Below are 12,334 nucleotides of genomic sequence, written 5' to 3' on the forward strand. Positions count from 1 at the left end.
CTATTTGAGTTTACACAACTCAGCTGTGTCTCCATCATCATGAAGCCAAAGTCCAGCATAGAGAGGCTGAGTGAATGTGGTCTGGACTCTGTGGAGGAGAGTCATGGTTTCAGAGACGCTGTAGAAGGACAGAATACCTGCTCTGTGATCCAGGTACACTCCTACTCTGGAGGAACGAGGACCTGAGACATCAGTTGAGATGTTGTTGAAGAAATATATATAACTGATAGTGTCACAATATAAAGCCCAAGATCTGTCACTGTATCCGAAACTGCTTTCATTTGAACTTCCTGCTCTGCTGATATTCTTGTATGCGACTGCTACACAAGCACCTTTCCCGCTCCATGAGAGGAAATAAATCTTTTGCTTAATATATTATACAATCCCTTAATCTATATCACCTTTACTTCAGTTATGTGCACATGCAGTTTATTGTCTTTAATTAATGAGTTTATCAGGCTCCTGATTTGAAGATACTTGAAAAAATCCTTATTAGGAATGTTATACTCTGTACTTAGATCATAATCAAACAAATCTGCTTTTATTTTGACTTCAAAGATGTATTTGTGATGTATTCCTCTAGGTATTTTTTTACTAGTATATTATATTTTCTGAGTACAAACATGCTCTCAACTTAAACTGCAGTCAAACTGAGTTGAGGAGCTTTAACCTCCTTTACATCTCTGGTTAGCAGGATGAAGGCACCCTCTTGTGTCATGCATCAGTTTTCAGATTTCAGTTGTTGAGCTGTTGTGATGTTCACTGCAGGAAGACATGTACAAACTTCACTGAGTCTTTGGCAGCTTTAAACCATATCAGTAACGAGAGATGTTTAAATATATGTAATATCACACTGAGTCAGTTCGTACCAGGTGGGGAGTTCCGGTCCTCTGAAATGAGGCCAACGCGGAAGTAACTTAAAACTGCATTCTATCAAAAGGCCACCAGGGGGCGACCGTTTTGGTGTCAAAAGGACTTCCGTCTCTATACAAGTCAATGGAGAATTCACCAACTTCTCACTTGATTTTTAACCTCAGTAAACGTTTTCAAAATGTGTTTATGGTCTCAATCGCTAGTTTAAAGCCTTCTTCAATGCAGTATGATGTTCATTTGGGACATTTTGGCCTCCCTGATTTTATATGTGACGATAAAGCAGGGTATGCATTAGGGCGTGGCTACGTGGTGATTGACAGGTTGATTGGTTCACAGGTTCAGGAGGGCGCCTCATGCTCCTCCTGATGCCCATATAAGTAGAATGCGTGTTTTTATTTTTCCCAGCATTCACCTGAAATTTTCAAGATGGCGCTGCTCAGATCCGATACTATTGGCTTCTAAGCAGCAGTCCACAAACCAATGGGTGACGTCATGGATGTTACGTCCATTTCTTATATTGAGTCTATGGTTTGTTCATTGTTATTAGTCACAGCCTGTAATTCTGATGGTGCATTCAGGTCACATGGGAAAGATGGGAGAGAAGAGCCTCCAGTCTACAAATGTTATTTACATCAGTTTACAGGTTGTAAACAGAATTTGGAAATGTGACATTTTCTCAAGATTTATTAAAGATATTTAAGTAAAGGGCAAAAACACCATTGTGAGCAGTGATAATCTCTACGGCTAAAGATACATGGGAAAACCGACATGTAACGATACTTAAGATATGAAAAAACCAACACTAAATGATGTATTAAAAAGAGATAGAAACACTGATAATCCCAGTTTGATTGGCAACTGAAACAACAAAGACAAAAAAATGAAGAATTACAACACAGAATCTGACACATGAATTCTAAAATGACTTCTGTCTATTTGAGTTTACACAACTCAGCTGTGTCTCCATCATCATGAAGCCAAAGTCCAGCATAGAGAGGCTGAGTGAATGTGGTCTGGACTCTGTGGAGGAGAGTCGTGGTTTCAGAGACGCTGTAGAAGGACAGAATACCTGCTCTGTGATCCAGGTACACTCCTACTCTGGAGGAACGAGGACCTGAGACATCAGTTGAGATGTTGTTGAAGAAATATATATAACTGATAGTGTCACAATATAAAGCCCAAGATCTGTCACTGTATCCGAAACTGCTTTCATTTGAACTTCCTGCTCTGCTGATATTCTTGTATGCGACTGCTACACAAGCTCCTTTCCCGCTCCACTCCACCTCCCAGTAACAACGTCCAGTCAGACTCTCTCTACTCAGGACCTGAGGATAATAGGTGAATCTGTCTGGATGACTAGAATGAGACTGATGTTGATTTGTTAGTTCTGCTTTTCTGTTCCCCTCAGATAATAACACCTCTGTGTGTGCTGTGTTTGGATCCAGAGTGATTTCACGTGAATATCTCAAGAACTCAGCTCTGGTCTGAGGCTCTGATTTTGAATCTGACAGTAAAACGTCCACTTCAGTCACTGTCAGTGAGATGTTTGTCCATTTATCCTTCAGGGTGTCCTGTAGTTTATCTCTGAGCTCTGACACAGCTGCTGTCACATCCTCAAAGTATCTCAGAAGACGGATATTGATGCTGGATGAGTCTGTAGGTTCACTGAGTCGTGACACTGAGGGGTAGTTGTGTAGAAACTGGTTGTGATCCTCTGTGTGTGAGAGCTGCTTCAGTTCAGCGTCTTTCCTCTTCAGCTCAGTGATCTCCTGCTGCAGCTTCTCCTGAAGCTCTTTGACTCGACTCACTTCAGTTTCCTGCTGGGATCTGATCTGCTGCTTCACATCAGAGCTTCTTTTCTGGAAGAGATGGATCAGCTCAGTGAAGATCTTCTCACTGTCCTCCACTGCTTTATCAGCAGAGAGACTCACGGCCTCCACCTCCTGTTGAAGCAGCTTCACATCTTTCTCTCTGTCCTGAATTCTCTGCTGGATGTTTAGTCGACTCACCTCGAGCTCTCTCTGCCTCTCAGTACTTTCTGCTGCAGCTGAGACTGTGTCGTGGCCTTTATGTTCATCCACAGAGCAGAGATAACAGATACTCTGCTGATCTGTACGGCAGAACATCTTCATCACCTCATCATGACGAGAGCAGATGTTCTCCTGGAGCTTCTCCGAGGGGTCGACCAGCTTGTGTTTCTTAAATTTTGATGATTCATAATGAGGCTGGAGGTGATTCTCACAGTAAGACACTAGACACTGCAGACAGGACTTAAAGGCTTTCACTTTTGTCCCAGTACAGACATCACAGGCCACATCTTCAGGTCCAGCATAGCAGTGATCAACAGGAGCAGTTTGGAGTCCAGTCTTCTTCAGCTCCTCCACTAAATCTGCTAACAAGGTGTTTTTCATTAGGACAGGCCTCGGTGTGAAGGTCTGTCTGCACTGAGGACAGCTGTAGATTCCCTTCTTATCCTCTTCATCCCAGAAGTTGTTAATACAGCTCATACAGTAACTGTGTCCACAGGGAATAGTCACCGGATCCTTCAGTAGATCCAAACAGATCGAACAAGAAAAGTTTTCTCGGTCCAGCTGAGCTCCTTGCTGCGCCATTTCAGCTCTCAGTAACAATGACTGTCTGAGTTTCTCTTCCTGAGAAGTGAAACTAGTTTGATATCTGATCTAAACAGCATGTGTTGCAGCTCACCACGTATTGGTTACACCCATCTTCAAACTGTAGATCTGAAGGGGAGGGAACAAGGAAATATGTGGACCAATCAGAGCTTGTTGTGTGTGAGAGCAGGAAGAAGAGGGAGGATTTATCAAGCGTTGATTCATTCCAGCAAGAGCAGCAGTGTTAAAGACATACTGTCTGTTTTACTCTGTTTTTATCTACTATGGAAATCCCTTCTTTTAAAACACTGCTCACCTCTGCTCTCTGGTGCCAAAGTGTTGTTGAGGTCTGAGATGAATCTTGGTCTCATAAAATGACAGACTTCTCCTGATATTCAACTTAATTCACATCAGAGCAAAATCATAACATGTGTATGGGTGTGCTGACCTCACCACAGCTATTCAAGCACATTTCTGATACTGTTTCATTTTTTCTTTAAACTATGAATACTGGTAGATGAGTTTAGATGATTCTCAGTTTTATACTCATTTCTGGGAAATTTTCCTTGTAATTTACAAATATGTAACAATTGATTTTTAGTATATTTTACAGTAACAGTGGTGCAGTTTAATACAAATTATATATAAAAGAAAAGTGGTTTACATGGAATGTGCTGACTCATAATATCAGGGTTGTTCATTTGCAAATATTCTTGTTTAATTAGACTCTTGATAGTTTGTTTACTGACAGAAAAATACTCAGTTTTCAGTGTGTAGATTTGTTGGACAAACTACATGACAGCAATTGTATAATAAAGACATTAAACAGAGACTACTTTTAAGAAATAGTTGGAAAAATGCAAATTATATGTCAATGAAATTCAGTGTTTTAAAGAAAGAAAAAACCCTGATATACTAACATAGTTTTACACACAAATATAAGCACTCAAATTACTACTACTACTAAACACTTTGTATTCACAGTTTAAAAGAAAGAAAGAAAATGTATGTTTTTGGTTTTTTTTGGTCTTATGAAGACAAATTTAAACCAACTTTTATTCTAATATTTTATACCAAATTCCACTATACATTGATTTGCAAAAGGTTCCTGAAAATGACCTCTTCAATACTTTCAAATTACATATAACATTTCCAGGAAGTTACTATAAAATAAACAGAGATGTAAAATAAAGCTTTATTAATGTGATACATGTAAAATCATCAGTTGAATTTTGTCATAACTTTTCACAGTTAGTTTCAAGCTGTAATATAGTAATATATACACGACCAAATGCATGATCCCCTCCAGGTGTAACTAGAACACTGTTAAAATAACAACGCTGGTGGTTTTAAAATTAACAGTAATAAATGGTGTTTTAATTAATTAACAGATGTAAGCGTAACTACAGAAAAGCCAACAGTCTCTGAGAATTATAATCCAAATTGAAACAAAAGCAATGACTTCTGCACTTTATTTTTACTGCTTATCTTTATTATTGTTTTTTTTGCCATCAAACTTTACATGCTATAAGCCATGCAGTCAGTCCATCACTCTTCTAACTGCAGGCCAAAAAAACACACAAACAACCAAAATAAACAACAAGAAAACAGCTTTTTAGTTACAGACAATGAGCCGAAATTATGTATTTATCAGCAGTCCATCAAACAATATATGTACATTTTGCATTTTTTAAAACATGAGATGTAAGATGACCAAAAATCATTGAAAGTTTGTCAACAATTAGTTTTTTCAAAGATGACTAAGGGGAATAAAATACAATATTTGACCCAAAAACACATTCAAAGTTGGAGCAGTCTTCTCTTTCGTACATAAGCTCTGATTTTTTGTTGAATTAACAAAAATATACAAGAATTGAATTGAATTTCAGTATCTAACATTGATTTTGGGAAGTTATATATTGATCTCCAAAAGCTTGTTATATCTCACACGTCCAGGAAAGATGTACCAAAGTGCCGTCTTGACTTTCTAAAATGACTTCTGTCTATTTTAGTTTACACAACTCAGCTGTGGCTCCACTTAGTCCAGCATAGAGAGGCTGAGTGAATATGGTCTGGACTCTGTGGAGGAGAGTCATGGTTTCAGAGACGCTGTAGAAGGACAGAATACCTGCTCTGTGATCCAGGTACACTCCGACTCTGGAGGACTGAGGACCTGAAAAGGGGGTTGAGACATTGTCGAACGAAAATTCATATCTGTTATTGCCACGTCTTAAAGCCCAAGATTTGTCATTGCACCCAAATCCACATTTGTCCGAGCCTCCTCCTCTTCTGATATCCTTGTATGCAACTGCTACACAACCTCCTCCCCCGCTCCACTCCACCTCCCAGTAACAACGTCCAGTCAGACTCTCTCTACTCAGGACCTGATACCAAAAATTGAATCTGTCTGGGTGATAAGGATAACCCTGGTTTTTAGCCGTTTCTACTTTTCTGTTCCCTTCAGACAATAACAGATGTACATTTGCAGTGTTTGGATCCAGTGTAATGTCAAGTGCATGTATAAATAATCCAGCTCTGGTCTTGGGGTGTGGTTGTGACAGTAAACCATCTACATCACTCACTGTCACAGAGATGTTCATCCATTTGTCCCTCAGCATTTCATGTAGTAGATCTCTCACCTCTGACACAGCTGCTGTCACATCCTCAAAGTATCTCAGAGGACGGATATTGATGCTGGATGAGTCTGTAGGTTCACTGAGTTGTGACACTGAGGGGTAGTTGAGTCGAAACTGGTTGTGATCCTCTGTGTGTGAGAGCTGCTTCAGTTCAGCGTCTTTCCTCTTCAGCTCAGTGATCTCCTGCTGCAGCTTCTCCTGAAGCTCTTTGACTCGACTCACTTCAGTTTCCTGCTGGGATCTGATCTGCTGCTTCACATCAGAGATTCTTTTCTGGATTAGATGGATCAGCTCAGTGAAGATCTTCTCACTTTCGTCCACTGCTTTATCAGCAGAGCGACTGACGGCCTTCAACTCCTGTTGAAGCAGCTTCACATCTTTCTCTCTGTCCTGGATTCTCTGCTGGATGTTTTGTCGACTCACCTTGAGCTCTCTCTGCCTCTCAGTTATTTCTGCTGCAGCTGAGACTGTGTCATGGCCATTATGTTCATCCACAGAGCAGAGATAACAGATAATCTGCTGATCAGTACGGCAGAACATCTTCATCACCTCATCATGACGAGAGCAGATGTTCTCCTGGAGCTTCTCTGAGGGGTCGACCAGCTTGTGTTTTTTGAATGTAGGTGATTCATAATGAGGCTGGAGGTGTTTCTCACAGTAAGAAGCCAGACACTGCAAACATGATTTGAAGGCTTTCAGCTTCCTCCCAGTACAGAAATCACAGGCCACATCTTCAGGTCCAGCATAGCAGTGATCAGCAGGAGCAGCTTGGAGTCCAGTCTTCTTCAACTGCTCCACTAAATCTGCTAACATAGTACTTTTTACCAGGACAGGCCTCGGTGTGAAGGTCTGTCTGCACTGAGGACAGCTGTAGATTTCCCTCTCATCCTCTCCATCCCATAAGTTTTTAATACAGCTCATGCAGTAGCTGTGTCCACAGGGAATAGTCACCGGATCCTTCAGTAGATCCAAACAGATCGAACAGCTGATTGATTCTTGGTCCAAATGAGCACCTTGCTGCGCCATTGCACCTCTCAGTAACAATGACTCTGAGTTTCACTTCCTAAGAAATTGAAGAAGTGTTGGTTACACCCATCTTCAAACTGTAAATCTGAAGGGGAGGGAACAAGGAAATATGTGGACAGATCGGAGCTTGTTGTGTTTGAGAGGAGGAAGAAGAGGAAGGAGCTATCAAGCTGCGATTCATTCCAGCATGAATTTCCTCATTTATAATGAAGTGTCTCTTAAAACCAGCTTCCCCATTTGTGTGTTTCTGAGTAAAATACTATTTGTTAGCATAGGATAAGTATAGTGATTGCTCGATTGTTCTCATCTCATATCTTCCTTAAGTTCATATTCAAACTTTATTTATTGGTTAAAAAAACAGTTGACTTATGATAAGGAGTTATTCAACTACACTCAAGAGCTTTTCATTCCCATCATACCAGCAAAGTATTTAAGCTTCATTAAACCTTGTGTACACAATTTTACACACTAAATTATCGATGTGAAATAAAACTTCAGTTCACATCTTTCAACCTGAGCTTCAGTCCAACATCAATGAGAATATTGTTAGAAACTGTGTATTGATTTTTTTTTTTTTAATTATAGGAGGGGAAACTTTATTTAAACTTCCACTCAGTGATGATCATAAACCAAACTACTACAAAGAAAAGCATTGATTTTCATTTATTTATTTATTTTAATTAACGCACATTTCTAATCAACAGTTTGACACAATGATGCATTCCTCCAGGCATTTCTATCATAAATCATATCTTCTCAGTCTAAATACAACTTCAACTGCAGACAAACTGAGTTGAGGAGCTTTAACCTCCTCTACATCTCTGGTTAGCAGGATGAAGGCGCCCTCTTGTGTCGTGCATCAGTTTTCAGATTTCACTTGTTGAGCTGTTGTGATGTTCACTGCAGGAAGACATGTACAAACTTCACTGAGTCTTTGGCAGCTTTAAACCATATCAGTAAAGAGAGATTGAAATATATGTAATATCACACTGTCAGTTCGTACCAGGCGGGGAGTTCCGGTCCTCTGAAATGAGGCCAACGCAGAAATAACTTAAAACTGCATTCTATCAAAAGGCCACCAGGGGGCGACCGTTTTGGTGTCAAAAGGACTTCCGTCTCTATACAAGTCAATGGAGAATTCACCAACTTCTCACTTGATTTCTAACCTCAGTAAACGTTTTCAAAATGTGTTTATGGTCTCAATCGCTAGTTTAAAGCCTTCTTCAATGCAGTATGATGTTCATTTGGGACATTTTGGCCTCCTTGATTTTATATTTGACGATAAAGCAGGGTATGCATTAGGGCGTGGCTACGTCGTGATTGACAGGTTGATTGGTTCATAGGTTCAGGAGGGCGCCTCATGCCCCTCCTGATGCCCATATAAGTAGAATGTGTGTTTTTATTTTTCCCAGCATGCACCTGACATTTTCAAGATGGCGCTGCTCAGATCCGATACTATTGGCCTCTGAGCAGCAGTCCATAAACCAATGGGTGACGTCATGGATGTTACGTCCATTTCTTATATTGAGTCTATGGTTTCTTCACATTAGTCACAGCCTGTAATGTTGATGGTGCATTCAGGTCACATGGGAAAGATGGAAGAGAAGAGCTTCCAGTCTACAAATGTTATTTACATCAGTTTAGAGGTTGTAAACAGTACTGTATGTTTAAAAAAGAGAGGAAAACATTGACAATACCAGTTTGATTGGCAACTGTTCTCTGTGCAGAAACAACAAAGACAAAAAAATGAAGAATTGCAACACAGAATCTGACACATGAATTCTAAAAGGACTTCTGTCTATTTGAGTTTACACAACTCAGCTGTGTCTCCCTGAGAATAACCAAGCCTAAGTCCAGCATAGAGAGGCTGAGTGAATGTGGTCTGGACTCTGTGGAGGAGAGTCATGGTTTCAGAGATGCTGTAGAAGGACAGAATACCTGCTCTGTGATCCAGGTACACTCCTACTCTGGAGGAACCAGGACCTGAGACAGGAGGTGTCATTCTGTTGAAGAAAAATGTAGAACTGATAGTGTCACAATATAAAGCCCAAGATCTGTCACTGTATCCGAAACTGCATTCATTTGAATTTCCTGCTCTGCTGATATTTTTGTATGCGACTGCTACACAAGCTCCTATCCCGCTCCACTCCACCTCCCAGTAACAACGTCCAGTCAGACTCTCTCTACTCAGGACCTGAGGATATCCATTGAATCTGTGTGGATGACTTGAATAAGACTGATGTTGATTTGTTCGTTTTACTTTTCTGTTCCCCTCAGATAATAACAGCTGTGTGTTTGCTGTGTTTGGATCCAGAGTGATTTCATGTGAATATTTTAAGAACTCAGCTCTGGTCTTGGGCTCTGGTTCTGGTTCTGACAGTAAAACGTCCACTTCAGTCTCAGTCAGTGAGATGTTTGTCCATTCCTCCTTCAGGATGTCCTGTAGTTTAACTCTGAGATCTGACACAGCTGCTGTCACATCCTCAAAGTATCTCAGAGGACAGATATCGATGCTGGATGATTCTGTAGATTCACTGAGTTGTGACACTGAGGGGTAGTTGTGTAGAAACTGGTTGTGATCCTCTGTGTGTGAGAGCTGCTTCAGTTCAGCATCTTTCCTTTTCAGCTCAGTGATCTCCTGCTGCAGCTTCTCCTGAAGCTCTTTGACTCGACTCACTTCAGTTTCCTGCTGGGATCTGATCTCCTGCTTCACATCAGAGCTTCTTTTCTGGAGGAGACAGATCAGCTGAGTGAAGATCTTCTCACTGTCCTCCATTGCTTTATCAGCAGAGCGACTGACGGCCTCCACCTCCTGTTGAAGCAGCTTCACATCTTTCTCTCTGTGCTGGATTCTCTGCTGGATGTTTAGTTGACTCACCTCGAGCTCTCTCTGCCTCTCAGCCCTTTCTGCTGCAGCTGAGACTGTGTCGTGACCTTTATGTTCATCCACAGAGCAGAGATAACAGATAATCTGCTGATCAGTACGACAGAACATCTTCAAAACCTCATCATGACGAGAGCAGATGTTCACCTGGAGCTTCTTGGAGGGGTCGACCAGCTTGTGTTTTTTGAATGCAGGTGATTCATAATGAGGATAGATGTGTTTCTCACAGAAAGAAGCCAGACACACCAAGCAGGACTTGAGGGCTTTCAGCTTCCTCCCAGTGCAGAAATCACAGGCCACATCTTCAGGTCCAGCATAGCAGAGATCAGCAGCAGCAGCTTGGAGTCCAGTCGTCTTCAGCTGCTCCACTAAAGCTGCTAACATGGTGTTTTTCATCAGGACAGGCCTCGGTCTGAAGGTCTGTCTGCACTGAGGGCAGCTGTAGATCCTCCTCTGAATCTCTCCATCCCAGTGTGTTTTAATACAGCTCATGCAGTAGCTGTGTCCACAGGGAATAGTCACTGGATCCTTCAGTAGATCCAAACAGATCGAACAGCTGATTGATTCTTTGTCCAGCTGAGCTCCTTGCTGCGCCATTACAGCTCTCAGTAACAATAACAGTCTGATTTTCACTTCCTGAGAACTGAAACTATTTTGAGCTCTGATCTAAAAAGTTTGTGTCTGTAAATGTCAGCTGGCAGCTCTCCACATGTTGGTTACACCCATCTTCAAACTGTAGATCTGAAGGGGAGGGAACAAGGAAATATGTGGACAGATCGGAGCTTACTGTGAAGTTAAACATTGTTTGCTCATTTATAATAAAGTCTCTGTTAAAACCCATTTGTGTTTTTCTGAGTAATATATTATTTGTTGGACTGGGATGAATTTAGTGATGCTCCATATTTCTCCAAATCTTCCTTAAATTCTAATTATTATTATTAAAACAGTTGACTGATAAGGAGTTATTAAACTACACTCACTCAATATAATCATTCTCATCATACCAGCATAGTACACTGCTCAAAAAAATTCAGAGAAAACTTAAATCACACATCGCATCTTGATGAACGAATTATTCAAGTTTATTCGTCTTTACTGATGTTCATTATATATTTTGTTGATAACTAAATGAGGCAGCAACGGTCAATGGAAACCAAAATCATCAGCTCATTGAGGGCTGGATTCAAAAATACACAACGAAAATCAAAGTTGATCCAATTTCATCACAGCAGCTCATCACGTGACTCACTAGTGTGTTTGGCCCTCGTCTGCCTGTTTGCACTCTTGATAACATCTGGACATGTTCCCGATGAGTCGGCGGATGGTGTCCTGGAGGATCCCCTCTCAGACCTGGATCAGGGCATTAGTGAGCTGCTGGACAGTCTGTGGCGGCACTTGGCAGCATTGGATGGACAATGCATAACGTCCCATAGGTGCTCAATTGGAACATCAATGAGAATATTGTTAGAAACTGTGAATTGATTTCAAATTTGAATCATAGGAGATGAAATTAAATGTAAACATCCAGTCAGTGGTGTTTATAAACCAATCTACTACTACCATAAAGAAAAGCAAGGATTTTTTTATTTGTTTTTAATTAACACTTATTTCTAATCAACAGTTTGACACAATGATGCATTCCTCCAGGCATTATATCATAAATCATATCTTCTCAGTCTAAAAACAACTTCAGACAAACTGAATTGAGGAGCTTTAACTTCTTCTACATCTCTGGTTAGCAGGACGAAGGCGCCCTCTTGTGTCGTTCAATGATTTCATGTTCAGATCACAATAATTAAGTTTAACACAGAATACCAGCTATGCACAATAACATAATAAATGATCTCTTTATTGATTATCACGGTTTGATTGTACATTGATGAAGTAGGAGGAGAAACAGCAGCAGACAAATAGATACAAATACAAACATGAAACTGGTTCTGTTTCTTTTTTTAAACCTTGTTTTAGTCTAGATCTCTTTATTTCATTTTACTCATTTCTCATTTCTCTCATGTGCATTGGTCTCAATTTTTTCCCTTTTTCTTTGTAATTTGTTCTTTGATTTTGTTCCGTTTCTGTATGTAATCACTTGTTCTGTCTTATCAGTCAGCTTGTCAGTAAACTGTGAAGCACATTGAACAACATTAACCTTTATGAAAGCTGCTATATGACTAAAGTTTAGTTGATTGATTGATTAATGAAACTAACATTTAGAACAAAGAAGTTCATAATTTAACCGTGAATTAAAAAAACAAACAGGAAAAAGTGAATTTTAAAGAAACTGAAAACATCAACAGAGCAAC

The 12,334-nt window shown here is 40.3% G+C and overlaps 1 protein-coding gene across 1 annotated transcript; it reads right to left on the minus strand.

Moving 5' to 3' along the window:
• LOC133990113 (E3 ubiquitin/ISG15 ligase TRIM25-like) lies at positions 1-10,628 on the minus strand. The gene is made up of 3 exons (XM_062428290.1): positions 8,949-10,628; positions 2,066-3,524; positions 1-290 (listed from the first exon to the last, which is right to left on the minus strand). The coding sequence occupies exons 1-3, from the start codon at positions 10,626-10,628 to the stop codon at positions 1-3; spliced, it is 3,429 nt and encodes a 1,142-aa protein (XP_062284274.1).
• Between the last annotated feature and the right edge of the window lie 1,706 nt (positions 10,629-12,334).

Source organism: Scomber scombrus, chromosome 11 (assembly GCF_963691925.1).
Source record: "Scomber scombrus chromosome 11, fScoSco1.1, whole genome shotgun sequence".
NCBI lineage: Eukaryota > Metazoa > Chordata > Actinopteri > Scombriformes > Scombridae > Scomber > Scomber scombrus.

Coding starts and splice junctions, on each gene's coding strand:
- LOC133990113 (XM_062428290.1), bottom strand. CDS start 10,628: ATGGCGCAGCAAGGAGCTCAGCTGGACAAAGAATCAATCAGCTGTTCG. Junction 3,525..8,948: donor CTGAGTTGTGTAAACTCAAA/TAGACAGAAGTC, acceptor TTCACTTCTCAG/GAAGAGAAACTCAGACAGTC. Junction 291..2,065: donor TGAAAGCAGTTTCGGATACA/GTGACAGATCTT, acceptor TCAGCAGAGCAG/GAAGTTCAAATGAAAGCAGT.